Genomic DNA, 26591 nt, shown 5'->3' with positions numbered 1-26591 from the left:
GTCCTAGCAACGCAACACATTCAACGATACTTTACTCTTTGCTTTCTAAGCTACCGCAACGGTAGTTTAATATTCTGCCTGACCTTTGTCGAAATTTACGCACACTTTTCTTCCTAGATGATTTTTTTAAAATTCTCCTGATGTGTTGGGTCCTTGAAGTGCTTTAATCAACAACAGATAATAACATGCCACCGAGTGATGTGAGCTCTGTTATGAAAATTGAAGCTTTTCATAACAGAGCTCACATCACTCGCCGTCTCGCTAAACAAAACCTATCCGGATAGCCCGTTTACACGATGCCGGGTAAAGCTAAAATCGTGCACAGGATCGCAAAATGCTCATTTAATAACAGTCCCATGAAGTTTATAAACAGATACAAGTGGATAGTCATCAGCAAGCAAAGACAACATGTGGAACTTTTTTCGTTGGCTTGAGTTGGATTTACAAGAAAGCTGTAAAATCGCGCCTTGTTAAATGGTAAAATGAGTAGGATTGGGTAAATATTTAAGGTAATATTGAAATAATGTTTCTAAAATAAGAACAAAAGAACTTTTAAAGATTTCGACAGAATTACCACGATGAACTGGCCTTCCCTGGCCTTCCATTTTGGTTGGATGCCTCATCCTTTTTCGCGGATAGGAGTATTTCAACATAAAGATATACTATGAACCAATACTTTACCAAATTGTTGAGAATTTCTGCTATCTTTAAAGTAAGAATCTTTAATGTATAGACACAAGCTCCTTCTTCTTTCTTAAAAGCTTTTAATGACATAAAAGGCAACAAGCTGGGTTAACACATCTGTATTTTGGAATCATGACTACTATTTTATCTGTTTCAGAGAAACAAAGTTCTCAGATTATCATTTGTCTACCTTGATCTCCGATCTTAAAGTTACAGGTCCCTGAGTATCTTATTTCGTGGGTTTTGATTACTCTAATAATGGATTCTGAGAATCGATCAAAATATGCACCTTCCCAGTGGCAAAAAGCGCTAGCAAGAAAACTGCTCAAAGCAGAATTGAATCAAAAAAATTATTCTTTTAGAAATTTCGAAACTTGAAACCTTAAAGATCGCATAAAATGCCTTATAATGAGTATAATCAGCTAAAAATTTGGTGAGTATGCTAAAGAAAGATTTGAAAGTTGCTATAAACAGAGACCAAACTAAAGTGATTTGATGGGGAAAGAGCTTATACTCATACGGATGTATCTCAGCCAATAATTCGTTTAGCTGATTTCACACTTCTAGAAGTGTTCAAAGATATCCTATCTCGTTATGCGATCTAAATAACAAAAATTCACAAAATAGATTTTTGTGACATCAGCACTGAAAGTCCACGTGACAACCCAATGGAAAACACAGAAGGGCTTTTCATAGAAGTGGAGGCTGTCTGATATATGACGTTTTATGCAAGCTTTAATCAAACATTGATTTGGCCTTTCTGAAAGTTCAAAAAATAGTTCTATTGATAAAGAAAAGTGATACGGTTATCTTCATAAATCATATCAAATTACCAACAATGCTGTTCTTAAAAACAAACGCAGCATAGCTAACGCCAAATCGCGACAGCTATGCCGATCTAAAAGCACTGTCTTATGTATAGAACTGAAATGTTTGCCTGGCTCATATAAAGCATGCAAATGAGAGGTAAGGAATTATACAACAATATCAACATTGAAATTTTGTTCATAGGACGTGTTCAGACCTGTCAACCTTAAGTTTTCAAAACCTGGAGATTTTAGATTTTTCCTAGAGAAAAACATGGAGATTTGGTCAAAAACAGGGAGACCACAGTAATTTGTTAAGGGAATAAATATACCTTATAAAATGTTGTGCTCGGGAAACAGTTTATGACAAAAGTGATCATGAAAAGTATCTTCATAACAACTTTTAGTGTTTTTTTGTTAATCAGTAAGTACTAACAAAAAATTGTTGTCATGTGGAATTCAATGTGACCATTATATCTTAATTATATCTCTGTAATGAGAAAACATACACAATGGACCTGTCTTTGAAGCATAAGATGAGCAGTCCAATCGAACATTCGGTGAAGAATCTTCCTAGACATTCTGTTAGACATCTTTGAAACAGGGAGAAAAATTTTAAAAACCGGGAGACCGGGAGAAAGCAGTCAAAACCGGGAGTCTCCCGGCTGAACCGGGAGGGTTGACAGGTCTGCGTGTTATATCTTAAAGCAAAAAGAGAACTCTCAGCGCTGAGTGCCAAATAAAAGGAACAACTTTTGTTAATACAATTATACTTTAAAGCTTAAGAATGACATATTGTTCAAAAAGATTTTTCTGCGTTGCTTATCAAAAATAAACTTTAAAAGCAGATGTTGTCGTGACGGTACAAAATGCGTTCGCTTTTAAAGCAGGGTCAAAACTGTTCCGGATAGCAGAGCTAAATCGTCTCGGTTCCACAGTGCTAGTGTAAACGGAAGAGTTAAATGCGACCGTCTTATCACGGTTCCAATCTCGCACGGGACAGTGTAAACTCGGTATCGGTAAAAGCGAAAAATACAGTTGATTCGACTCGAAACCTATTGCCTCTTTAAAGGCAGTCATCGTCAGTTCAACAATTCATAAAAGCTCAAGTGCAACACCGTAGAAATAACTAGGGGCATTATTGTTGAAGAACCATAGAAACAAAAAAGATTGTTCAGTGGAACAAAGGTTTTTTTTAAATTTTCATGTGCTCATCAGTGGCGTAGCGTCCGGGTATTCAAGGTATTCAGTGAATACCCTGAGATTTCTCAGAAAAAATATTAATACGACGTATAATTGTAATAAGTAAAAAATGTTTTGGGGCTATTGATTCTGGTTGAATTCGTTACCTTCAATATTCTACATTTTGTACAAGTACAAAATATCACGAAATTCATGGAAACAATAACGCTGCGAAGCATAGAGAAGCTGGGAGATCTTTGAAGCTAATTTTGAAGATTGAGCTACTTCATGTTGTATGGAGATCGGTCATGAATACGCAGTGAATACCCTAGACGGTACTTTAACCAATCAAAATTCTCCTTTCCATGAATAATATTTGCCGTTAATCAGCTAAAACAATGGTTCTGTACGCTGAGAAATATGCAGCGTACAGCCTCAAAGTTGGTTCAAAATAGTCTCGTTATGAGATCGATATAAACAGTTAATGGACGTCGGAGCGGTTGGAGTGGTGGATCTTCATCGAAAACAGTAAACATGACTTCATTCAAAGCTATTGCAGTGTCCGTATTACTGTTTCATAATCATTCTCTCATTTGACCCCTAATCTTAATCTACCAACATCAAAGTGGAAAGGAAAGGTAGGCTGCTACATAATACTACACTGACTCAGATCTGTTCCCTCTTGAAATGCCAATTTGTTATTGCTTGCCAATCAGGGATGTTTCTGTTTGTATTATGTGATAGAATTTAAGTAAATGCAGATAGGCCTGGATAATATCCTTATAGTTGCCTGGTGTATTCAGTTATCTTGTTGGCCTATTTTGTTTGCATTATTCGAGCGCATTTATTTGCATTATTGTGCAGTCTCATCTCATTACCTTCGATTCTTTCAAATATTAACTTGTATTGAAAATATCACGATTAGGCCATGAAGAAAAAGTCTATACTGCATACCACAAAATCATTTATAACCCGTGTAATGCCCTATCTGAATAATTTTGAAACTTTCGAAAGCCCTTTTGTATTAAGGTATTAAGAGTAAGTGTTTACAGTTACTTCCTCTTTACATCAGTGCAAATGTTAGACGATTCAACAACAACTATTGGGACATATTTCGACCAGTAAAGTTTTACTGGCTTTCAATGATATGTTTTGATTTGAATTACTTTTGATGAAATGGTTAGTGGTAATTTGATGCAATGAATGAGTTCGAAGAGTATATTTGCGTTGGGTTCTTTAGCAAAGCATCGTTTTCATCATAGTAATGGCCTGACAGTGCAGTAATTGCCAACCGAACCAAAAAGAAAATTAGATAAAATGTCAATTGCAGGTCCTTTTAATCTTCCTATTATCCCCCTATTTTCATCAAGCCCCATCGAGCCACACCCTGCCCCACCCTTTTGTTTAATAGAGAATACCCAGTTGAAAAAGTCACGCTACGCCACTGGTGCTCATACCCCCCTCTCCTTCTCCAGGAAAAATATTGTTCTGTTCGCCAAGTTGTTCTGTGGTTTATTAATGATGATATATATAAAACATAAAACTTAAAGAAAGCCATAAGTGCTGAAGCCTTATACCCATGAGGCCGAATGGTCTTCTGTTTGAGAAAGAATCGAAAAAGCCTCTTCTGTTTGACCTTTGAACTTTTCTGCAGAATTTTGTAGAAAAGTAGTTTAAAAGTATTTAATGACGAAGCAAAGGCGTTCAATCAATATAGGGAAATAGCAAGATTCTTTAAAGCTTTCTTGGGCAACCATTTTAGCTTTTATTCCACGAGTCCGAATGGTCGGCTGTTCTGTTGAAGAATTCAATGTGCTTCTCCCGTTTGATCTTTGAATTCATTTGTAGATTTTTATAGATAAGTGGATTGAAAGCATCTAATGATGAGGCCAAGACGTTTTAGTAATATGAGGGAATAACAAGATTCTTTAAAGCTTTCTTGGGCAACCATTCTTGCTTTTGGTTTTTCATGGTATCGATCTAAAATTTGGAATCACTGCAGATTGTGCAATATGCAGTTTGGATATCCACGTATGTTTTTAGCATAGTAAGGCAGCGCTGTTTTTAACATAGTGTCTGTTTCCATGGTTTAAAGCGAATTAATTGTCGCCTTCTACGATACTGAGGCAGCAGCAGTATTATTTAACAAAATGTTTCCAAACAGCAAATATATTTTGTAGTTTTCAGAACACGTGAACAGTCCAGCACCCCGATGAACTCTCTATATGGCCTCTAGAAAAAAATTGAACACAGATTTTTAACAAGGCCAGACAGAGCAAAGAGTTGGTAGGCCATTTTTTGATATTGTTAGATTGACTTGAAGCAAAACCCGGACCGTTTCTCGGCGTGCTTCTTTTGTCAAATTTGTAATTTTAGTAGAATGTGTTGGAGTTGAGTTTTAGACTTTTACATGTTTTTAAACATTTGGAACATGATCTTCTTCTATGATTTAGTCAAGGCATCTGCTATCATGTATTCAGTTAGGCAATATCAAAAAGCAATTTTCAAAAGATCAACATCCTTGAAAAAATTATTCTTTTATTAGCATGTTTATTTACAAGTGATATCCAAGGCATGTTTAGTGCTTCAAACAAAGCCTCTTTGTAAATAGTTTTGCTTATCAAAAAGTGCCCCCCCTGTGGTGTGGGCCCTGATATCTTTCTATAGTTGGTTGTTTTAATGAAAATTCAGATCATTCAGTATCGAACGCAATCATGATGCTTCTTGCATTGCTAAGCACGCACTTTTAGTTGACGATAGAGCGACAATTTATTGCAATTTTTATAGGCGTGATCTTTTACCACATAGAAACATAGACACCACGACTGAAGCATGCCTAATTCAGTTTCAAAAACAACGCACACTTAATCAGTTCGCATGCGCTGCGCTTCTCATGTTATCACTCCGTTTCTGCACAAAGGTGAGGTAGAATCACAGTCACATTTCAACTTACAGGTAAGTCTCGTCTAGTCTTAAATTGCTTTTTCAGTTTTAATGAGGTCCAAAATCTGCATCAACGAAGCCTTTAAGTTGAATTCTGTCTCCTTTAGAAACATAAAAATTCATTTCATGACCGATAGCAGGTTTGAACCTTACATTAGAATATCAAAACACGCTAGAAATAAAGGAAAATTGTATGTCTCCAAATTTACAAAATTAATGTAAATCTTCTCCATTAAATGTTTTTCATTCATCACGCCTGCGAATACGCCTTATGTTTTTCAAAAACGACATTTCTCTACATCTCGATGTGGCTTTTGTCCACAACACCTTTCAAGTGTTTAGTGTATTTCTCCTACGCTGCAAGGTTTGGGTAGTCAAAGGGAATAAAAAATGCTGCCTAAAAGATACAGATTTGCAAAAATCTTGAATTCTTCAAGTTAATCAAGTAACGTACAATTTCCTATTAGCCAAAGGCTGATCCTTAAATTCAGTGTAGTCAAACTATCAAAAGAAAAACTTACGAGCTGATAGCCATTCTAAAATTTGGACGCCAGAACGTCCCTGCCTGTGCCAATGCCAATCAGGTTGCTAGACCACCTTAAAATTGGAGCTTTATACCTAGCTTTGAGCTTTTCGACAGAATCATCACAGTTCTGTCACAGCCTGCTATTAACATCTCGATGAGTGGAGAAACTTTTGGAGTTTTCAATCGTGAATATGTTCAGCTTGTTTGTTTGATGTAGAATAATTTGCTTCTTGCTGCGTTAAGTTACTGCACTATATGATAAATGGCACTGGATGTTAAATGTCGAGAAGAACTACTGCAGAATCGATCCAATACAAGCTTCCTCAGTGAAGTATGTTCTTGTTATGGATCAAAGTTTGAGATGTTTTGTTCGCATTTAGTTAGTGCACTATTTCCATCTTTCATTATCTTTCTGCTTTGAATCTCGATCTCGATTTCAATCTTAATCCAAAACAAGAACATAATTAACTAGGATATTTCAAGATTTGGTTTTAATCAACTAAAAGAATGTTATTTTGCATAATGAAGTGTAAAATCTCTTGCTTCTTCATCTGGATCTACATCAATTATTTAACATTTCATCATTATCAATCATTGAACATTGGAGGATCTTCAACATCCCAGCAACAACATGGAGTGTCTGTAATAGGACTATTCTCTTTTCCAGTATACACCTCGTTACCGTGAAAGTTATGACGCACTTAACTATAGAATATATTTTCAGCACGTAGTTAGTTCATTACTTTGATTTTGATGATGAAGCAGAAAACATAGATGAAGTTTATTCCTCTTTGTCACACTTCTTCGATAAAAATCCCACTGCATTCTGACAGCACTACGTCTGGATTTTATTTGTTCTAAGCAGTCAAATAGTAAAAGCACGTGTACATATTATTTTGGCGCGCTTCATGCAAAAAAGAAGTCAGTTTTCACATTATATTTGTAGCTAAAAGGTTTTTAAAATTTATTAAATGTGTTAAAACAACACCTGGGTGAGTCAGTCTGTGTTTAAATTCCGTTAAGTCGTCTAAACGTCCATCTGGTCAAGCTCCAGGATTAATTTACAAAAAATGGCCAGTAACGCTATAATATACGTTTATCTTGCAAATGGCGAACATCTTTCTTCAAAATCAATTCAAGCTTCTGTGTGCCACCATATAAGCTAATTTATTTTGGCTGTGAAATCTACATTGTACTTTACGTAAAAAGCACACCCTGAATGAATACTATTTCTTTCTTCTGGAAGATTTTCAAGGTCTCGTGTGCTGTGCTCAATACGAGTTTAAAACACACTGCCCAACGCTTCTATGAATTATGCTTGAGCAGGTCGGTTTAGAGCTTTTGAAGTGTTCTTGGCTTTCCCATGACATCGTCTGCACTTTAAACAGAGCTCATAATCTCCAATCATTGGTCAATAATGGTGTGTTCTCGCTTTGATCTGTCTTTGATTTCAATTTCACCAATACTTGGAAAGTACGTTGGAAAATCTAAGCGGCATCGCACATTCTGATGTTGAGGCCATTCTTGAAATCAAGTTTGTTTGAAACTTTTCTAAATGGTATTCGCTTTGCTGTCTGGACCCATAAAATGTTACAGATATATCTCGGAGAAATAGGAATTAATACAAATGGGAAACCGTTAAGCTTATTTTTAAGATTTATACACAACACAACAAAAAACCTTAAATACAAAAAGAAGAAATAGCGAACCTAACAAACTATGTAATGGATTTAGTCAGATTGCAGTTTATTTGCTTTATAACAGCAGATTGTTCTTCCTAGCACGACATTGAGGTTCATTAACCAAGAAGGCCAACCTTCAATTCTGACTGTGAAATTTCCTGAACATGCGCACCAAACGAGTAAATCTGATTAATGCGACCAAGACGATCCCAAAACGCACATGCGTTCACTCTGTCACAATGCGCGCATGCGTTCACTCGGTCGCAGTGCGCGCACAAACAAAAAGGTCAGCTCAAGGCAGTGCAAGTTGCTAGCCTAATGGCAAATAATGCATTTTTAAAGATTTTAGCAACAAAGTCTGATCTGGAGGTGTGAGATTTATTCCAGCGGCAGATTGAATGATTTGCCTTTACCGTAATAACCACATGGTAACTACAAATATAGTCACTTTAGTGAACGCAGCACACTTTGTGATTTAGTAGCCATGACATGATATTTCTGATCTTGACTCTTCAACACGTACATGGATGATGTTAAAATTTTTTGTAACATTTGAAATCAACCCATCAAAGATGAAAAGAGTCACTACAAGTTTGATAGTAGATGGACGCTCGTATGTACAATGTATTTGAAAGCATGCAGACGGCTAGATTCGATTTAGAGGCGTGCCAAATTAACAAAGCGCGCCGAAGAACGACCTTGCTTTTAAACTGCTTTTATTATGTCTTTATTCACTAATTTCTTTGAATTGCTGAAAATTTACAGCTAGTGTCTTTTTTAACTAATTTGTACTATTTTTAAAGGAAATTGTATTCTAACACGAGTAAAAGAGCCAAAACCATTGTGTGGATACACTCATTAAACCTTGTCTCCACGAAATCGTGGATGTGGAAAATTAATTCTTGAATTCAGAAACTCTCGCACACGTATGGAGTTGGCCAAGTATGGAATATTAATGATAATTAGTTCATGACCAAACGAAATACCTAAAATTCAAGCATAATTTTAATCGCATCAAGATTTAACTTTGAATTTTAACCAGTACGACGAAAAAAAGACAAAATCAGTGATCAATTTTTGTCTTCGTACTTGTTATAAGTATGATTAACAAGCTGCGCTTCCCGAAGTCTGAATCTTCTTTTAATCACAAATGACTTTAGCACCCTATTTTGCATTTCTTAAGCATTGGCTTCCTCTATCTAAAAACAGTCAATGAATGTAAGTGCTCAAATCTAGCAAACAACGAGATTCTCGTAAAACCATAGACTGTCTGCCTATCTAAGAAAAATGGTGCATCTTGCATTCAGAGACAACAGAAATGCTGTTTGCTTTATTCCGGTGCTAAAACCTTATGGTGCTACAATCATTAGGATAGTGCCTTTTATTCAACTACCTTCTAAGTGCCCCCATCTGACACCGCTACAGATCATACAGCTTGTAGGCGATAGCAATTGAAGGTTGATGATAACATGATACTTTGCTTTTGCATACATTTGTAACATGAATATTAATAAAATAATTATGCTCAAATCCATCTGAAGGTGTGAGAGACATTGCAGCCGCTGTTTTTGATTAATTTCAGTAATGTTCTAATAATTATATTTACTCTAATAACCGCCTTGTTACCAAATAAACATCCATTTTAATGGCGCTGCACAGCTTGTGATTAAGGCATCATAACATAGTAATCTCTGATGTTGAATATATCAATTCGATAAGGGCCAATCAATACAAACATGCATAGTGTTAAATCTGCAAATTTTTCTTTGTTTATCGATCTTCCTTCCTCGGGAATTCGACATGCTCTGAATATGCTCAAAAGGGATTTTATTACATGGGGGCTAAGTTATACAATGATTTGCCTATAGACGTAAGAAATGCCGAAAATAAAAAGGATTTTAAAGAAAAACTGGATTTGATTTTAAAATTGGAATAGTTGTGATAAATTAGGCTTTTAATAATAATCAAGGACTTTTAACGTAATATTTTTTCATAGTTTTAAAATTGTCAGTTAGGTTTTTAACATTTCTTTTCTTTTCTTTTAAGCAGGACAGGCATTGAAATCAGCAATATTTTTGTTGAAGCTTTTATCCTGTTGAAATATTCGTTTTATTATTATTATTATATTATAAACACGCTACTCAATAACCTTCTAAGCCTCTATCTAATACTGCCACCGATCACTCAGCCTAGAGCCAGAATACCATTGATGTTAAATGATATAGGAATAATAATGAAAAATATAAGATAATTATGACAATATTTATTTGCACATATTTATTTATGACATGAATATAAAAGCTTAACTCTTAATCGTTGGCATTAAAGAATAATGCTTTATTTTCACTTATGGCAGTCATGCCATCACCTATCATTATGCCAATGTTGCTTAATTTTTTTTCGAAATTGCTGACATTTACTTCATTTTAACATCATTTGATTTTAAAGCAATCTAAGCTATGATGTCACGCGCGTCAATTGCAATTCTTGTTACGAATTTCTGCCTTCTCATGCCCGTTTTGTATGAAAGTTGTATCGTCAACAACTTTGTCTGTACCATTCACTACCAAAAAGAGGACGTTGTCAAAGATGTCAAAGAATAGGGAGCCCTAAGACGGATCCTTGTGGCACACCTATTGTGGCTTGTGCCCATGAGCTGTATGAGCAGTTTGTTTAACTTTCAACTCTCTGATTTCTGTGTGATGAAAAGCAGTATATCAGAATCTTAGCTTTATCCAAATATTTATAGCTTGACAGAGATTCACGATCAAAAAAATCAAACGCCTTTGAGAATTCAGTAAGGAGTTTACCTGCAAACCTATCTCTGTGCAAGGTCGCTTTCTGAGTGTACTTAGCAAAGTATTAAGGAATTGATTTCAAAACTTTGCTCTTTGATAATGAAAATCGAAGTTATCAATAGAGAATGTGATAAGAAGATACTTTTGCATTCAGCAATAAAAGTTCATAATTATCGGTATACGCATTACCTCGATAAACACTCATAGACACACAGTATAGACGAAGGCTATATGATCCAATACGGACATGGCCCTAAGGGTTGCCCTAAGTGGTATATGACCCTAAGGGTGTAGGCCGTACACAACCCGATTGCCAACCTTAGCATCACACGTTCATAGAGTCGAAGTTGTTCGTATGAGTGTAGCTTTGTGAACGAACCCGGCCAGTTCGGATTGGAAATAAAAATAATTGTTGATGTGTCTTACACCAAAAATGAAATAAACTGACCACTTACTTAAAACTGCCACAAATGTTTGAATATTGTCTCACGAACGTCGGTACAGTGGGAACCACAACCCCAACGGGTGCACCAATGTTGGGTGTACAGCTTCGCGGCCTTGGACATAGATTTGTCTGTTGTTTACGAATTTTTAATTTTTGATTACAACATCTGGACTTGAACTGGCTTGCCTGTTTCGGTAGAAATTTTAAGTGTACAGTAGCTTTCTTAGAGTGGCAATGGCATTGAAAGCTGAGTAGAGAGTGGAGAAAAACGTGTAAAAGAGAGCTGAATAGAAAGCGACGATGTCAGTTAGCAAATACTTTTCTTGAAGATAGTGTTAAAAATTGCACAAGCAGTTTTTGCTTTCTCTCACTGATTTTTAAGGGCACACAAGATTCTTAATTTGTGATCGCAATAAATAATGAATAATAATATCAAACATCAAACTTTTTATAATACGACATCAAAATTTCTTTCAATCTATTTCACCTAGATAAGATATAAAATCAAAATTTTGAAAACTTGAAAATATGAGACTATTGTTGCTGAAAGAGGTTATTCTGTATAAAGAGTAAATAGTGTAATACATTTAGTCAGGGCCGTAGCTACCATTGTCCCAAAATGGTAAAAGTACTATGTTTCATTGAGCAATCTATGTTGTTCCTATTGTTTTCAAATTTTGTTTCCCCCTAAAATAGTGCAAAGCTTTCTACAGTACCTACTTGATGTACGCCGTTTTATAAATAACAGCGACTGTTGGGGAACGAGCAAAGAGAGCTTTCAATGAGTGAGGTAGCCCCTGCCTTGGAATCAAAGAGCACACACCTTTAAATTGATCATTGTTACGCATGCACCTTGACACAAAGATGGGGGTTGCCTCATACATTAAAAAAACTTTCTCTTATTCGTCTCCAAACAAGCAAGAAAAATTGACCTGGTAAACTTCTGGCCAAATGTTTATATAACGCGCAGCGCTGCAACCTCAACGTTTGTGATTTCGTTTGTGGTCGAGCCCTTCAAAGGGAACGAGCCTCCCACTACGAAGAAAACCCTGCGATAATCTCACCCATAGTTGTTCTTTACTATGTCTACGCTGAAACAACTTCTATACAAACTTTCCACCGCGGATTAATTTCACTCCTGGATCACATTTTCCTAAACTGCTTCCACAAAAGCCGCTTTATAACTAAACTAACTTCAAACTCATGAATCCATAAAATTCATATGACGACAACTGCTCGAAAATCCATCGTTTGAAAATCAAAGGCGATTATTCTTATAGAAAATTAGCTACATTACTAGCTCAGAATACTTAAATTATAGAGTAAGAAATTTCTTAAACGACTATTCTGTTTTATGTTGTGTTTAGCTATCGTTGCCCTGCGTTTTTTGTTTTTTCACTTTCATATCTAATCAGTAGCTCATTAGAATTTGGGTATTAAAAAACTTCTAAAAACGTTCAGAACTGGAATGTAAAAAAAAAATAATAAAAAACGAGAAGTAATGTTCATAGCGTCCTAGATTTCCTTGCACGTATCTGAGAACTAAATTTCCTTTTTTTCTGTCTGTGTAAAAAATAGTCTATACGCTGTAACCTTCTGTTGCGAAATACATTGTCCTTAATTTGAGCCTACATTTGAAACCTCTAGCTTTAGAAAGCAAAAAGATGTTCTTTACAAAAATAAATGATTCATTCAGATTTGAGGGCTCAGAATTCACCTTTGTGACTAGATTTTGAAAGCTTGCCCTACAGAATGATGGCAATTTTTCTGCCAAATTGAAATTATTGCTGCTCTTATTGCTAACTTGAAATATGATCTTTTCGGCGTTAAATTCGAATTTGGCTACGAATTTTTACGAAAAGCTCTTTAACGGAAGTCAACGCGCCGTAACTGCAGAATCAAAACAAATGATACAACTTAAGATACGAACATTTCTAAAACGTCCATGGCAGGTTGTTTTACAATGTAACCTATCGATCTTTAATTGAAGTGCTAAAAGTTGATCTTTAAACATTTATGTAAACCATTCTGATTCATTTTTATGAGATGTACAAGATTCAGAACATGTGGGGAAATAAAATTGACTATAATCGTTTTGCGTGAAATAATGCTTAGAGCTTCATTCTTTGCTTGAAGTGCTCTAAACGCATTTCGTAACCTGACTGATACTGTTTATTCCTACACGTTCTAGACAACGAGACGCCCAGATTTTTGAAAATCTAAAAAGAGATGAAAGCTGCAGATTGTCTGAAAAGAAAATTAATTTTACATAAAGGATAACTGCAAAGTTCTTGACAAGAGTCGTGAAAATCGCACAGATAACGATGAAACTCGTCCAAAGTATACATTTTGGATGAAATTCTCAATATATCTGGAGACATACACCGTAACAGTACCAATTTGCGGACCTTACAGACGCTTGCAATCACCTCCTACTTACACATGCATGTTGAAAGTTCTCGTAAATGTTTTTATAGATGAAAACAAGACTCGATACTATCGCGATCAAAATGATGTCAAAAAATACTCATTCAGCGATGACAAAGTTTATGACTTCATTTTAATGTTGCTGTTGTTTATGACAACACTCAGGATTTACAAGTGTTGCAACTGTATTCTGATATTTTCAGTAAGAGCTATGAAACAGTCAAAGTGAAATATTTGCAGACATGGAGGGTCTAATGATTTAAATTGGCTAATAGTTGGAACATCTGCGCCCTTAGAACAAGTCACGTGGTAACAGGATTCTAAATCAGAAGAGCCAACGGCATGAGGTGCAAGTAGTGTGAAAAATTCGAGGTGGAGACAGGTGGTGTTCTTAAGCTCTCAAAGACGAAAAAGGTTCTCATGCGAAGCTGCTGCAACGAGCAAGTTAGAATATATATTCATGCTCAGTAATGTAAGAGTGTTGCTCGCCTGTTAATCGCGTACAGCAAAACTGACTTAAAGCGAATAATCTGATAAAATATAAGTCAAGTGAAATCAGAGAAAGAAAGCTCCAGAAGATTGGATTCTAGGCAATAACGATGTCTTTTAACACAGAATCGATTCCATTTATCTTCATTGGAATAATCATTCTCTGCGGAAACTCATTTGTATGTCTTCTGTATTACAAGCACGCAGTTCTGCGTACGATAACGAACAAGTTTGTCGTTTCCGTCGCCGCTTGTGACATGATGATAGCAGTGATATTCATTCCGTTGTACATTTTAAGCAAACAATTCAGTGGCTATGTGGCAGCTCTGTCCAGCTTTGGTTCGTTGTTAAATCTACTTGCTCTAACATACGAGAGACATGTAGCTGTCTTTCACGCACTTCGATACTACGAGATACTGAGCCAGTTGCGTGTCCGTTTGCTCATGATTGAAGTTTGGACGACAACAATAATTATAACGTTGTTTCCTTTGCCATGGGAACTAACCATGTCTAGCGATGATTACCAGAAATGGCACAAGATCTACAAAGGCATTCTTACAACAATTATCATTCTTGTCATCTCCTTTACATTGTTTGTCTACTTGAGGATTTTCAAAGTTAACAGACACCACGTACAAATAGAAGCTAACATGCAATCAATGAGGTTCTCGCAGGTTTTCCGCGGGAAAGAAAAGCCAAAACGCAAACATGTGCTGGAGCGCCTTCTTCTTCCCGCAAGAAGATCAATTCGATTTGGTCACAGTAGGATTTTTGGTGGTCGATCAAAAAGTGAAAGCACGGATCTCTCAATTTTGAATGGTGGTTTTGACGAACATGCTACGGATCAAAAAACAAACGAGAGCGTTGTAGAAGATTCCTCTGTGAATAGCTTAACAGCCTTGCATGGAAATTGTGCGCCAGGACGAAAAGCCGAAACAAATTTCTCTCAATTGTCAAAGGATGTGACTTTTCAATCAAGCAATATAGATAGTGTTCATGAAAATGGCAAAAATGAGCAAAAAGCTGAAAAGATTATGGTAAGACCGATTGCTGCAAATGATGAAGGAAATGGTGATCGAGGAATAGCGAGTTTGAATAGTTCAAGAAGTAAAGAAACCACTTGTTCTTACGCAGGGAAGCTGAAAAGACGAGCATCCTATCAAAAGAGCCAAGCTGCGCGCATCATCATTCGCGAAATAAAAGCAGCTAAAATCATCGCACTAATCTTCATTGTGAACTGCCTTTGCTGGCTTCCGATCATTATTATAAATATCTGTGATGTCATTTCACCAAAAGGTCAGGCTTTCATCTCACCAACGTTCCTAAACATTTCGCTGTACTTTTTCGTTCTGAACAGTCTTCTAAACCCCTTTATCTATGCCATTTGCAAGAAAGACTTTCGTAAGGTGATTGCAAGACGGCTGCGGTTGCTTCGATTGCAGTTTCAATAAAGAGTAATCCTTCACCAGCCCAATGAGACAGTACACTTGCTGTTATGTTCTCACGTATATTCTTTATGTGAATAGGACAGAATAGTGTTTGAATTTAATATTTCATATGTTTTTTGTAAAAGCTTTGAAATCGGTGCCGATAATAAAATCAAACATTTTTATTCATTTAGCCGAGAAACCATTAAGCTGAAATAAATACCTATAAACTATTCGGAGTTGGTAAAATATTATCCATTTCAAAATATAGTATTGGAACACTTGTGCTAATGTTGGTATCTTATTTAAACCAATTGATTTGTTCTTTTGTAGATATTGTTTGTACTGCTTTTCTTAAGGAGAGCGTCAATCAAGATATTACTAACTTTCTTTTAAATTGTACATTGTATGTAGATGATCAAGGTTGAAGCTTTTAAAGAGATTGATTTCTTTGGTGCTAAATCTAATCTTCAATGACTGTAGATGTCTTTATTGGAAGTTTGTGTGCAATTTAAAATGGAATGAGGTGTGAAACCATATGATCAAAGTAAACAAGCGTAAGAGGACAGTAAGAGAATAGAACAGATAAGTATCGAATTTTAACTACATTGTTGTAAGATCATTGCTGTAAGAGCGATGAAGTATAAACAAGGCTCACCAGGATTTTTAATCAAAGTTACTTTCCTTTGTATTCGGTTGGAATATTTCACGCTTTGAGGAGGGATGTTTCTAGGAAGGCAGGGAGTGTAGCAGATTCGTAAGAGGATTTAAAATCCCAACCAACGTACAGACGAAAACAAATATATCATTGCTTTGAATAAAAACAAACAAAATATATACAAAGCAAAAAAACATGAATTCTTTTTTAGGACATTAGGACAGTGATGAGCGTTATGCCCTGCTAATTATCTTGTTCCTCTCTACAATTCTCTTGTCTTTCTTCAACTTTCTGTATTGAAGCATTGGAAAAGGTTAGGAAATCTATCATGTACCCGAGTATTTATCAAAAGTTTCGGCTTTAAAGTCTGGCGACTATTAGAAAAAGAACTTCAAATATGAGAACAAGCAATGGTGAATTCAAAAGGCCTGTCTCTCATCGTACTGTTTATAAAAGTGGCATAAAAATATAGGATTGCCCTTTTTGCAATATTTTAACAAATGGATCTGGGCGTTTATTAGATAGAGTATCTCATGAATCTTATCTAGGCCAATGGCTTGAATTTTAGGAAAAATATTTTTGAGTCTATTAAATTTGAAACCTTCTTTTCTCCTACCTCCGAGAATTTTGGATATCAGAATTTCTTAAAAGTCTGTGTCCTTCTTCTGTTCTTGATTCCTTCAAGCCAATTTCAACTGCTCATACGATTGAGACTTACCTGGTAAGGATGGTTTCTCAAACAATACAATACTTTAAAAAGAAACTTTGGAATATTTGTTTCACTATTCATAAATGTAGCTGCAGAGTTTTCTGGAAATTGATTTCCTGGATTCGTAAAGTTATAACACATAATTTGTGACATTAGGTAAGTTTAGCTATAACTGGTAACTTTCCAGTCTATGTCATTCTGAGAAATTTTCTTTTCCAAGTTCTTTGTTTAAATAAGGGTGGGGGTGAGGGGGGGTGGTCTTTTTGGATTAGTTTAATTACTTATAAAGGTAATCTTTTATTAATCAATATTGAATACAACCATTCAATATAATTTTATACTAAATTTCAGGATACAATAATACAATAAATGTAATAAAATACAATTCTGTAAAAGTTAATATTTGTTTCGGTATTATTAGTTTCTTTTCAGTTTCTTTGCTGAAAGATTTTGGCTAGAGTATTGTGCTAAATATGTTTGTGATTGATTGAATTCGTCACAGACTGAAACACATTCAATGAAGGTTCGAAAAGCGAAAATGGCCAATATTATTTTTTTTCTCTAGTGTTTTTCCAGCCTTGATGTCATATGAATAAAACCAATGTAGCTAATTTGCTTTTTTGCACTTTAATTTCCTGCAATAAATTTGAACTTCATAGGTGTGCAAAAATCCAAGCATATAGATTATTGGATTGATCCAACGTGCTAGTTGCAATGGTTGTGGACAGTTAATTAAAAACAGCATGTCGATTTAGGCAGACAACACATCTGCTCTGACATCTTTGAGGGATTCTTCGCAGGGATGAAAATTTCTAGCTGAGACAGATTAAAACTAAGAAATAACATTAATAATGGATTTTGAAATACCATATTCCAAAGCCAAATCGATGCTGGTTAGCAGAAAAAGAGAACAAATTTTGTAGAAAAAAATACAGGAAAGCAAAAATCGTTGTTCAAAAAGAGTAAACGATAAACAGGAACCATGCAAAACGACGAGGGAAGATCTAATTTCCCGTATGCCGAGCCAAAATATTAGTTAACTTTTAATTTTCTCAAATTTGATTTTTTAAACGAAATTCCATTGATGTTCCTGGTCCTTTTTTCTGCTTGTATCCGTCGCTTATGTTTACCACGTTAACCTCACAAGATGCATAGAATCTAGCGGACGCCTCTCTCTTCTTGGATGAAGGAGAAAAAGCTGGTTTCATAACTATCCTGCAGAACTTAACATGCTAATATGGCCTGCATCAGTGATAACATGCGAGTGCGTGGAACAGAGGCTGTCCTCGAAACGGTGCAATCTCTTACGATTCGTTGAAAGTCACAACAAGCTTTGATTGTGAACATGAATGTTAAGAGGCCTGGGACAGTGGCAATCTTCTTCTGCGATGATTTTCTCCTTATTCAGCTAAAGTTAATTTTGCATGCACTTCCTAAATCTATAATTAGCTATACATGCTTCTGTCACACTTAATATCATTTAAACTAGTGCAAGATAATTTTCAAAAAAAGTTTATAAAAATATTGATTCCTCTACTTCCTGTGTTCCGATTAGTTTTTGACTGATTGCACTAGCTTTCTTCTAAAAATTCTGGTTTCTGCGTTGACGATTCTATAGCTTTTCTGATAGTCATTTCATAAGAGGTTGATGCATTAAAAATCAAACAACTTTTAACCGAATAACACTTTACCTTCAAGTACTCAGAATGCAAAGTAAAGAGAAAATCGGTTTCGCGAAAGCATGGTCTGGGTAGAGCATGGTCTAGGAGCAGGCGTCAAAGAGAGGCAGATGAATCAGACGACAGGAACAGATGTTTTGTTGGGAGTCAAGGAAGGAGTTTCTAAATCCCTCCTTATCCAAATGTCTACAAGGCTATGGACAAAAGAAAAAGATTAGGATTAAGAAGAAAAATAGTCACAGGGAAGCCTAATCTACATAAAAACTTTATCTGAAGATTTGGTAGAGTGGCAACTTAAAATGATGATAAAGAAAGGGTAAGTCGATACAGAGAGAAGCTACTTAAAGGGTCGCGCTGATTAGAAATCATCATAGCGACAGAGAAGTCAATTGACAACGTCGACACGAAGTGTTTTGAGGCTCATTATCCGAGTTTATCAGGTTGAAGTTCTCAGAAAAATAACAAAATCGCCCACACAAAGTCTATCTGTAAGGTTCTAGGACTGACTATCGCATTGAGAAAAGTCAGCTCATATCAAGATAGCATTTAATCGTAGTCCCTTTTCTCAATGTGACTTTACCTGGAGATCTACATTAAATTACAGACAGCTGCCATGTTTGCTCAGTCTCATATTCGTCCAGTGCGAGGGCTCAAGCTAAGCATACTCTCAAACCATTCACAAATCACTTGACTTTGCGTGCTCATCATCTCGCCCATGAACCAGTATCTCTAGATGTTAGCCTTCTGAGTATCATCTTATCTCGTGAATTTTAGAAAAGCGTTGTCACTTCGATGTTGCAACCTGGTACACTTTTTATAACGTTGAACGTATCCGTTAAAGAACGTGGTTCAATTCTATTATTGAGCTTACTTCAATGTCAACCAATAAATATCTATGCTGAAAAACGTTCGACTTAGAGCTGTTAGTTCGACACTGAATTCACGAGGTAAGCTCCTCATTGGCTAACATAAACGTTTGGTTTCAGCGCTATCGAGTTCGCGACTAGATAAAGTGGTGTATGTGCAGGTTAAGTGTTACATGTGCAGTCACGTGATTGGAAATGGTTTGTTGTTCATGGGATCTGCTATTTGAGTCATTGGACAGTACGAACATGACAGTGAGAAAAGATGGCAGCTCCTTGTTATTCAAGGTGTCGGGACATAAAGGTGAAGTCACATTCAGAGAAATGTGTTCAAACCTGGTTCAGTGTTCAAAAGACACGTTTAAATGTTATGTGGATGTACATGTAGTACCGTAAATTTAGGTGGGATTTGTTTTCAGTGAAGCATGGCAATCAAATTAATCCCACCAAATTTTCTTTAAAACTGAAATTTTTTTTTACCAAATTCTACATTCAATGCTAAAAAAACTCGTTTGACACCGATTGAATTTCAAACATATAAATTTCCAGTTTGTGGTTCTTCTTCGTCATCAACATACCTAATATCAAGCTCATCTTCACTGGCTCTACATAATTTCTCTCAGTTATTTCTTTCAAACGTTCAAGTACTTTTGATCTGAAAGTCTTGATATATCGCTAAATTTCGGTCAGAATTTCTAATTCCATTGTTGCGATTGGTGATAAGAAATATTGCGAACTATAACGCTTTCAATTGATGTTCCTCCATGAAATATGAACAAAATAATTAATGAAACAAAATAGACCTCCTAAATGAAGGTTTATGACATTGTTACCTTCTTTGTAACTTTTATGATTGCGTTCCACATAATTTTATGTTGAAGTTAGAAAATAAATTTGGCTTTCCTTTACTCCTCGAAATTCTTTCTTTCCACCGAAATTTTTCAAGTTCTCACCAAAATTTAGATCAAAGTCTAAAAAATATGACCGAAATTTTTCTACCGAAAATAAATCCAGCGAAATTTCGGCACCGGAATTTTTGGCAGTTAATGTAAGCCAACTGATTAAATGCAATACTTAGTTCAAGAAATTCACGGATAATCTTTTGTATCATCAACCTTTTTCTTTAACTATACGGCAGCATTATCATATATAATATTAATAAAAGTTTATTAAGATAAGTAGCTTTCTTTAAAACTAGATTATTGTCATGATTGTACCGTTAACAAAATTTGTCACTTTCCAGATAGAAAGATTCTACAGGATATTGCTCAAGGCCCTTTTTAAAGATAATTTAAATACAGTGCCGTTGTCTATTCTAAGTCATCGAAATTATCGTCAAGCTATGAATCTAAATTTTGATCTATGAAGAAACTCTAAAGATGAACAGAAATATAAGGGCTGTGGGAATTGCATAGAGATTACTATGTAACACTCAGTACATCTTTCGTTACGCGATTCGCTAATCTCTCTTCGAAGGTTGGGATGCAAAATTCTTATTCGGGACTTGCAAGCAGAAATCAGACAGAGAAAGAAGACAGCACATGTGCTTCATAGCCTAAGAGCTTACTCCAACGTGGTAAGTGAAGCTGTAAAAGATTATCCAGATTTTCTGAAGTCGCTATTAACATGAAAATATTCCTAATCTTCAGTGATCAAAAAATTTAACAGAGAGATGAATCAAAGGTTTTTTTAAAGAGTATTTTACCTTACGAGGTTGTGGTATTTAATAGTGTGCTAGCAACATTCAAAACACTGCATTGATTGCTTGATAAAATGTTCAAATTTAGAACTAATTTTTGAAGACTGAATATGGGCAAGAAAGGTGAACTTTGGCACTAAAAATATAAACAGTTAAATTGAAACAGTCAAAGATAGAGATTAAATTTAGATGAGAAAATAATACCGTGGTACGAGCCACAGGATTAAAGTATTCAGCATTTGCCAAGAACAGTAAGAAGTTAATCACAATGGACATAGATAAATCTCAGAGACATTCAACCAAGTCCAAACGGTGACCACATATCGAAAAAGTAGTTTAAGAATTGCCGCATCTTTAAAAAAAAAATAATATCTCAAAACCCGTCGCCTTCTCAAAACTCTGTTTTCTCGAATAACTGTTAAGTCACTAGGTTACAGTGGAGTAAGACCGTTCGTCTTACACCATCAAACATATGTTCACTCAGTCAAAAATACTCGCTCGACAATGAACACGTTATCTTTCAACAAATCCGATTCACTACTTGTTGCTATAAAATGTGAACAACCTTCTAAGCTCCAAACTAAAACACACGATTTTACAAACAAATGAGATGTTAAACACTGCTAAGCTGTAAAACTGTGTTTATCAGCAAACGATTATGAAGATTTTGATCGATTTCTTTAGCCTGATTCACACGAGCGGGAATAATCCTACAACGGGAAATTTCCATTTTAATTTATGACATAAAATTTGCATAATTTCCAGCGTCGTTGGGTTATTCGGGATGTGCTCTAGCTGGATGTTGACTGAGATTTGCCTTAAGGATCGTTGGCAAAGTATCAAACATGTTTCTTCTTTTGCTTATGACCGTTCTAAGATAAAAGTAAAAAAAGCAAATGTGAGACTAACCAGGGCAGGCATGCGGGTTCCATCCATGTAAGAGCAAAACATCCTTACAAGCACATGTAAATCGTATTCCAAATACAATCAAATCGTGGGTAGTTTCTCCTTTAGGCCTACCCATTTCATACCTTGCCTCTGACAGCCTATTTGCTGGCCCTAGGTCAGCTTTAGGTCTTCATTCAGTCTAGCTGTACTGATAAGACCTAATAAAAGGCTAAACCAGACTACAAATGACTGTCTGAAGTGTCAATGGGTCTCTTTACTTCGCAAAGCCTCTCCGCCCGTTTTGTCAGTTAAATTGGGGGTCACTTGGGACCAATGGGATAAACTTTGAAACTAGTACGAATCAATATTGCATGTAAACTAGTATAGATCTAATGCAATCCATTCTCAAATAGTACAAGCCCATGTTGCATTCACGCTAGAACAGATAAAGTGTGATCAATTGTCAATCTTGTACGAATCAATGTTGCATTCACAATAGGAAAGATCCTATGGGATCAATTCACAAACTGGTACGAATCAATGTTGAATTTACACTAGAGCAGATCCGATGTAATCCAGTCACAAAGTAGTACGAATTGATGCTGAATTTACTCAAAAACCTATTCAATTGGATCCATTCAAAAACTAGGACGTATCAATGCTGAATTTACACTAGAGAGGATCCGATGGAATCTAATCACAAACTAATACTAGTGCGGTCTTTGAGGTGATGAACCAGGAAAAAATTAGTAGAAAAACAAAGCGTACGTCATTCTACGTAGAATAGTTTCCTCTATAACATTTGTTGAATTGTTTATTCTCTTAGTGTACCCTCGAATATGGATAAATGTGACACTATCGAATATGGACGAACAAGAGTGACATGAGACCCTGTTCGTTTGTGTCATGCAGGAATCGCGATTAAATACTTATTTCGTTTAAGCAAATTACTATTTTCAGGCAGAATTTTTTTCTTTTGATTAATTCCATTCTTAAAATGGAATTCATCACTTAAAAGGTCTCCTGGACCTCGAGGCCCAAGGGTAGTATGCTTCCCTGCCCAGCATAAGAGATGATAACTGCGCACGCGCTCACTCGACTCACTCGACAAGGTGGCCAAACGATTCGATTTTCATTCGACAACACCTTTTTCACTCGACTTTTTTGATAGAGATCAAACTTCACTCGACATCACTCGACGCAATTCGACTTGCTCGACAAGGTGGCCAAACAACTCGATTTTTCACTCGATTTCTTGTTGAGTAAAAATCGAGTGAAAAATCGAGTCGTTTGGCGGGGGCTTAAAACAGATCCAATTTAATCTATTCAAAACTAGTAAGAACCAATGCTGAATTTACTCAAGAACCTCTTCAATTGGATCCATTAACAGAATTGTTCGAAATAAGGTTGTATTTACTCTAGAACCAAACAAATGGGATTTTTTTTAACAAGTACAGTTTTAAGCTGCATTTAGTCTTGTAAATGTCTGCATTGAAAATGTCTATTTATATTCAAGTTTCAGGTCTTTGCCTTGAGAAAGTAGAAAAAATACTGATGTGGTAGGAGCGGGTCTTCTAAGGCAACAAAACAATGATTCCTTTCGAAATGTACTGTTTACGGTCCTTACATCACTTTCCTCAAAACGCGCGGCTTGGTCACGGATTTCTCAGTGGGTCTACACTTTTAAGATTCCCTCAAAAGAACCCGCGAATGTTTTGCCTCGATCGAAAATAAAATTGATTGCTTTATCTTTCTTCCTAAGCGCTTCGTCGCGGGACACATTTGCATGATGCCTGAATCACTAAGCATTCACGTGCGCTTTTGAATAAAAGGAGCTAACGTTTGCCACGATGTAGATGCAATTTCTCTCGAAGAGCTATTTCTCTGTAATGATTTTCAATATAAAATTTAGTTTTTGATGTAAAATTATCTTAATCATTTAACGTTCAGTGTAGTAAAGTTAAATAACTTTAGCTATCGGTGTTGCCTTTTGCGTTTTTCTCAAGAAGAATCAAATTCATCCCGTCAGTTTTCTAACCTTTCGTATATGACCATCTTTCGTATCGTGATCATCAAGACCAACTATAATTATCAAATGAAAGTGTTTCAGTTCCTCTTGGTTTACTTCTCGCTTCAAAAGGAAATTCAGGTTTGTTCCGGAGATACCAGATAAAAATCAAAGAAATGCATCTTTTGGAGACAGTGGTGGATTAACTAATACTAGGGCCGGAGTCAAAGCTGTCAGGAAAAAGGATGTTATATTGTAAAAAAGCTTTAACGTCATGAACGTATATTGCAAAATCTCGAAGCAACAACTTTAGATGTAGGGAAATTACAAATTAAGGTAAAATGTGATTACAAAAACCTCAAACAACAAGTTTGCGCAATAACGTATCTTTGATCGATTTTTTCGAGTTTATAAAGCTGCAAGGTCAGAAATAAAGTAGAAAAGCACGTCCATAACACCAGACTCGATGCTCAGAAGAGAGGCTACCAAATCGAGTTTGACCTATAGTTGATTGCAGGTAATTCTTTATACCTTTTGAACCACTGAAAGATTGTCATCATTGGAGGCCGAAATATTTTCAAAATGTTTTATTTGAAACATAGTTTTTAAAGCTGTTTGATTTGAAACAAAATTTTCTCGATAAAGTTCCTAAAATTACTAGCTCACCAAGCCATGCAAAGTAGGTTATTTTTCTGATCATTAGAAATGACTTGGCCAAAATGGAAAATACACAAAAATTTGTCTGATGTTGTGTAACTTGTTTTGCCTATCGTATTTTCTCGAAAATAGGTCAACCCTCGAAAGAAAGCCAATTTCGAAATTGCTGAATATTTTACCGAAACACGATCGAAAAGGTCATATTAACTTTTGTACTGATTACCTAATTTTCCATTCATACTCGCATTTTAAGTCAAAGCTTAATCATTAAATTTTGAACTCAAGCTGCAAAAATTGATTTCTCTTCTAGAAACACGTGCTTTGATATAACCACGATATATAGATAGGGCGCAAAAATCGACTTGGCCACCCCAGGGAAAACATAGCCACCCCGCCACTGCTAGTTTGCTGAACTCTAGCAAAGCTGAGAAATCAAAAAAGCAATCCGGCAAAATACCAAAACAGATGCTGGACTGTCCATCACGTGGTAATGTTGTAGCCAGCGCTAATCTAAACGAAAGTTTGGATGAAACTCAGCTTCCACGACAGCGCAAAATCCCACGACGATTGGATGGAAACTCCACTCGTCTTCCTTACAGCGGCAGAAGTTGCATATAGGCTGAAGGTGGACAATGTTTTTGTCGGATTCAGAAACAGATTTGTGCCCGAAAATACTGCTGCTCGATTGAAAAAGACTTGATTCTTGGAAAAGAAACAAATTCAGGCTATATATTTAGGCAGATGACCTAGATTGAACTAAATTTGCATTGCGCTGGGATATGCTTGTGTTTACTGTGCCAGTGTCTACGTGTCCCGTAGAAAGATTATTCCTTTGTCCAAGAAGGTAAAAACATATTTAAGGTCATGAATGTCCCAGGAACGTCTTAATGCAGTCACTATAATGAGCGTCCACGAAGATCTTGTGGAAAATATTCCATTTGCTGCACTAATTCATTTAGATTCATATTTAAGAAAGAGCCAATGTTGACTGTCCAAACTTTACAAAAAACAACTACACTCTTTTTTTATAAGAACCAGTAAATTTAAGTTCAGGCTGACTGTTCTTAATATTTTCAAAAATCCGAGGCTGGATTGTTCTTAATTTGTTCTTAATCTAATAGGGTGTAAGCAGTGCGAGTGCTAGCTTTTACGCTCTAGGGAGTTGTTCAGGCCTCATTTGCCAACAAAGTGAGTGAGACAATCATTCATTTGCCGAAAAGTTTGAATATTCGATTAAAAAGCACCCACACATCGCTAAAAATCCTCGATTTTGAGAAAAAACGTTGTTCAAAATGGCATTTTGCAGAGCTCAGCCTCAGCTTGTTCTTAATTTGTTATTAACTTTTGACCAGTTTCGAGGCTCGTGTTCTTATAAAATTGTTCTTATAAAAAAAGAGTGTGTTGAAAACTACAGCAGTGCTGAATTATCAATCTCTTTTTCCTCTGTTATGTTTTAATTTGACTATGTTACAAACAGGTAAATAACTGTAAAAACAGGTATGAAGCATAAGCACATCAATGTTTGTTTTCTTCTGATACTCAGTATATTATTCTAATTTTGAGCCTCCCCCTTACGAGAATAAACGTCGGGACCTATGCTACCCAAATCGTAACAAAATTGGTCTGCTTGCGAATAAAAAAATCAAATCATTTAGTATCCACAAGGTCAGGTCCTCCAAGGTCAGGTTCTCCAACCCAATGAGAGAGTCTATGAACAGTGGATTTTTGCCTCGATATTCAAATTCTCAAATATTAAATTTTTAATGATTACAAGAAGGTTAAAAACAGAAGAAGCTGTACTGTGCTACTGTTGAAGGAAGAGCATCACAAGAAATCATTTAAAAAGATCTATGCTGATGATAGTAGTGTGATAATAGCATCGAGTGCCATCGAGAAACTAGTAGCAGATACGCAAGGGGAGTTAAAAAACATTCCGGATAGGCTAGACTTACCTTAGTGAGTTTCGTTGAATCGCAGAATTTTAATCAAACTCCGAGGAAACATCTTTTCAGGGAGATAAC

The 26591-nt window shown here is 35.9% G+C and overlaps 2 protein-coding genes across 4 annotated transcripts in view; one reads left to right on the top strand and one right to left on the bottom strand.

The window, feature by feature from the left end:
* The first annotated feature begins 1535 nt into the window (after positions 1–1535).
* Positions 1536–15433, top strand: LOC135689513 (5-hydroxytryptamine receptor-like). Its single transcript, XM_065206761.2, has 2 exons — positions 1536–1650; positions 13258–15433. The coding sequence occupies exon 2, from the start codon at positions 14093–14095 to the stop codon at positions 15431–15433; it is 1341 nt and encodes a 446-aa protein (XP_065062833.2). The 5' UTR covers positions 1536–1650; positions 13258–14092.
* The window catches only part of LOC135689878 (DNA polymerase beta), a 63522-nt gene continuing 43568 nt past the window's right edge, over positions 6638–26591 (bottom strand). Inside the window, exons 16-17 of one of the 3 annotated variants that reach the window (XR_016143787.1) lie at positions 21927–26591; positions 6638–11313 (exon numbers count right to left, since the gene is read on the bottom strand). The gene's annotated coding sequence lies outside the window, so the exon portion shown is untranslated. Of the gene's footprint in view, positions 11314–14819 lie in introns of those variants that run through there. The other 2 variants (XR_016143788.1, XM_089108624.1) reach the window with 2 other exon arrangements.

This window comes from Rhopilema esculentum, chromosome 5, assembly GCF_057945365.1.
Source record: "Rhopilema esculentum isolate cy_ngs chromosome 5, ASM5794536v1, whole genome shotgun sequence".
Classification (NCBI taxonomy): domain Eukaryota; kingdom Metazoa; phylum Cnidaria; class Scyphozoa; order Rhizostomeae; family Rhizostomatidae; genus Rhopilema; species Rhopilema esculentum.
This window is presented reverse-complemented; position numbering and strand designations above follow the sequence as displayed.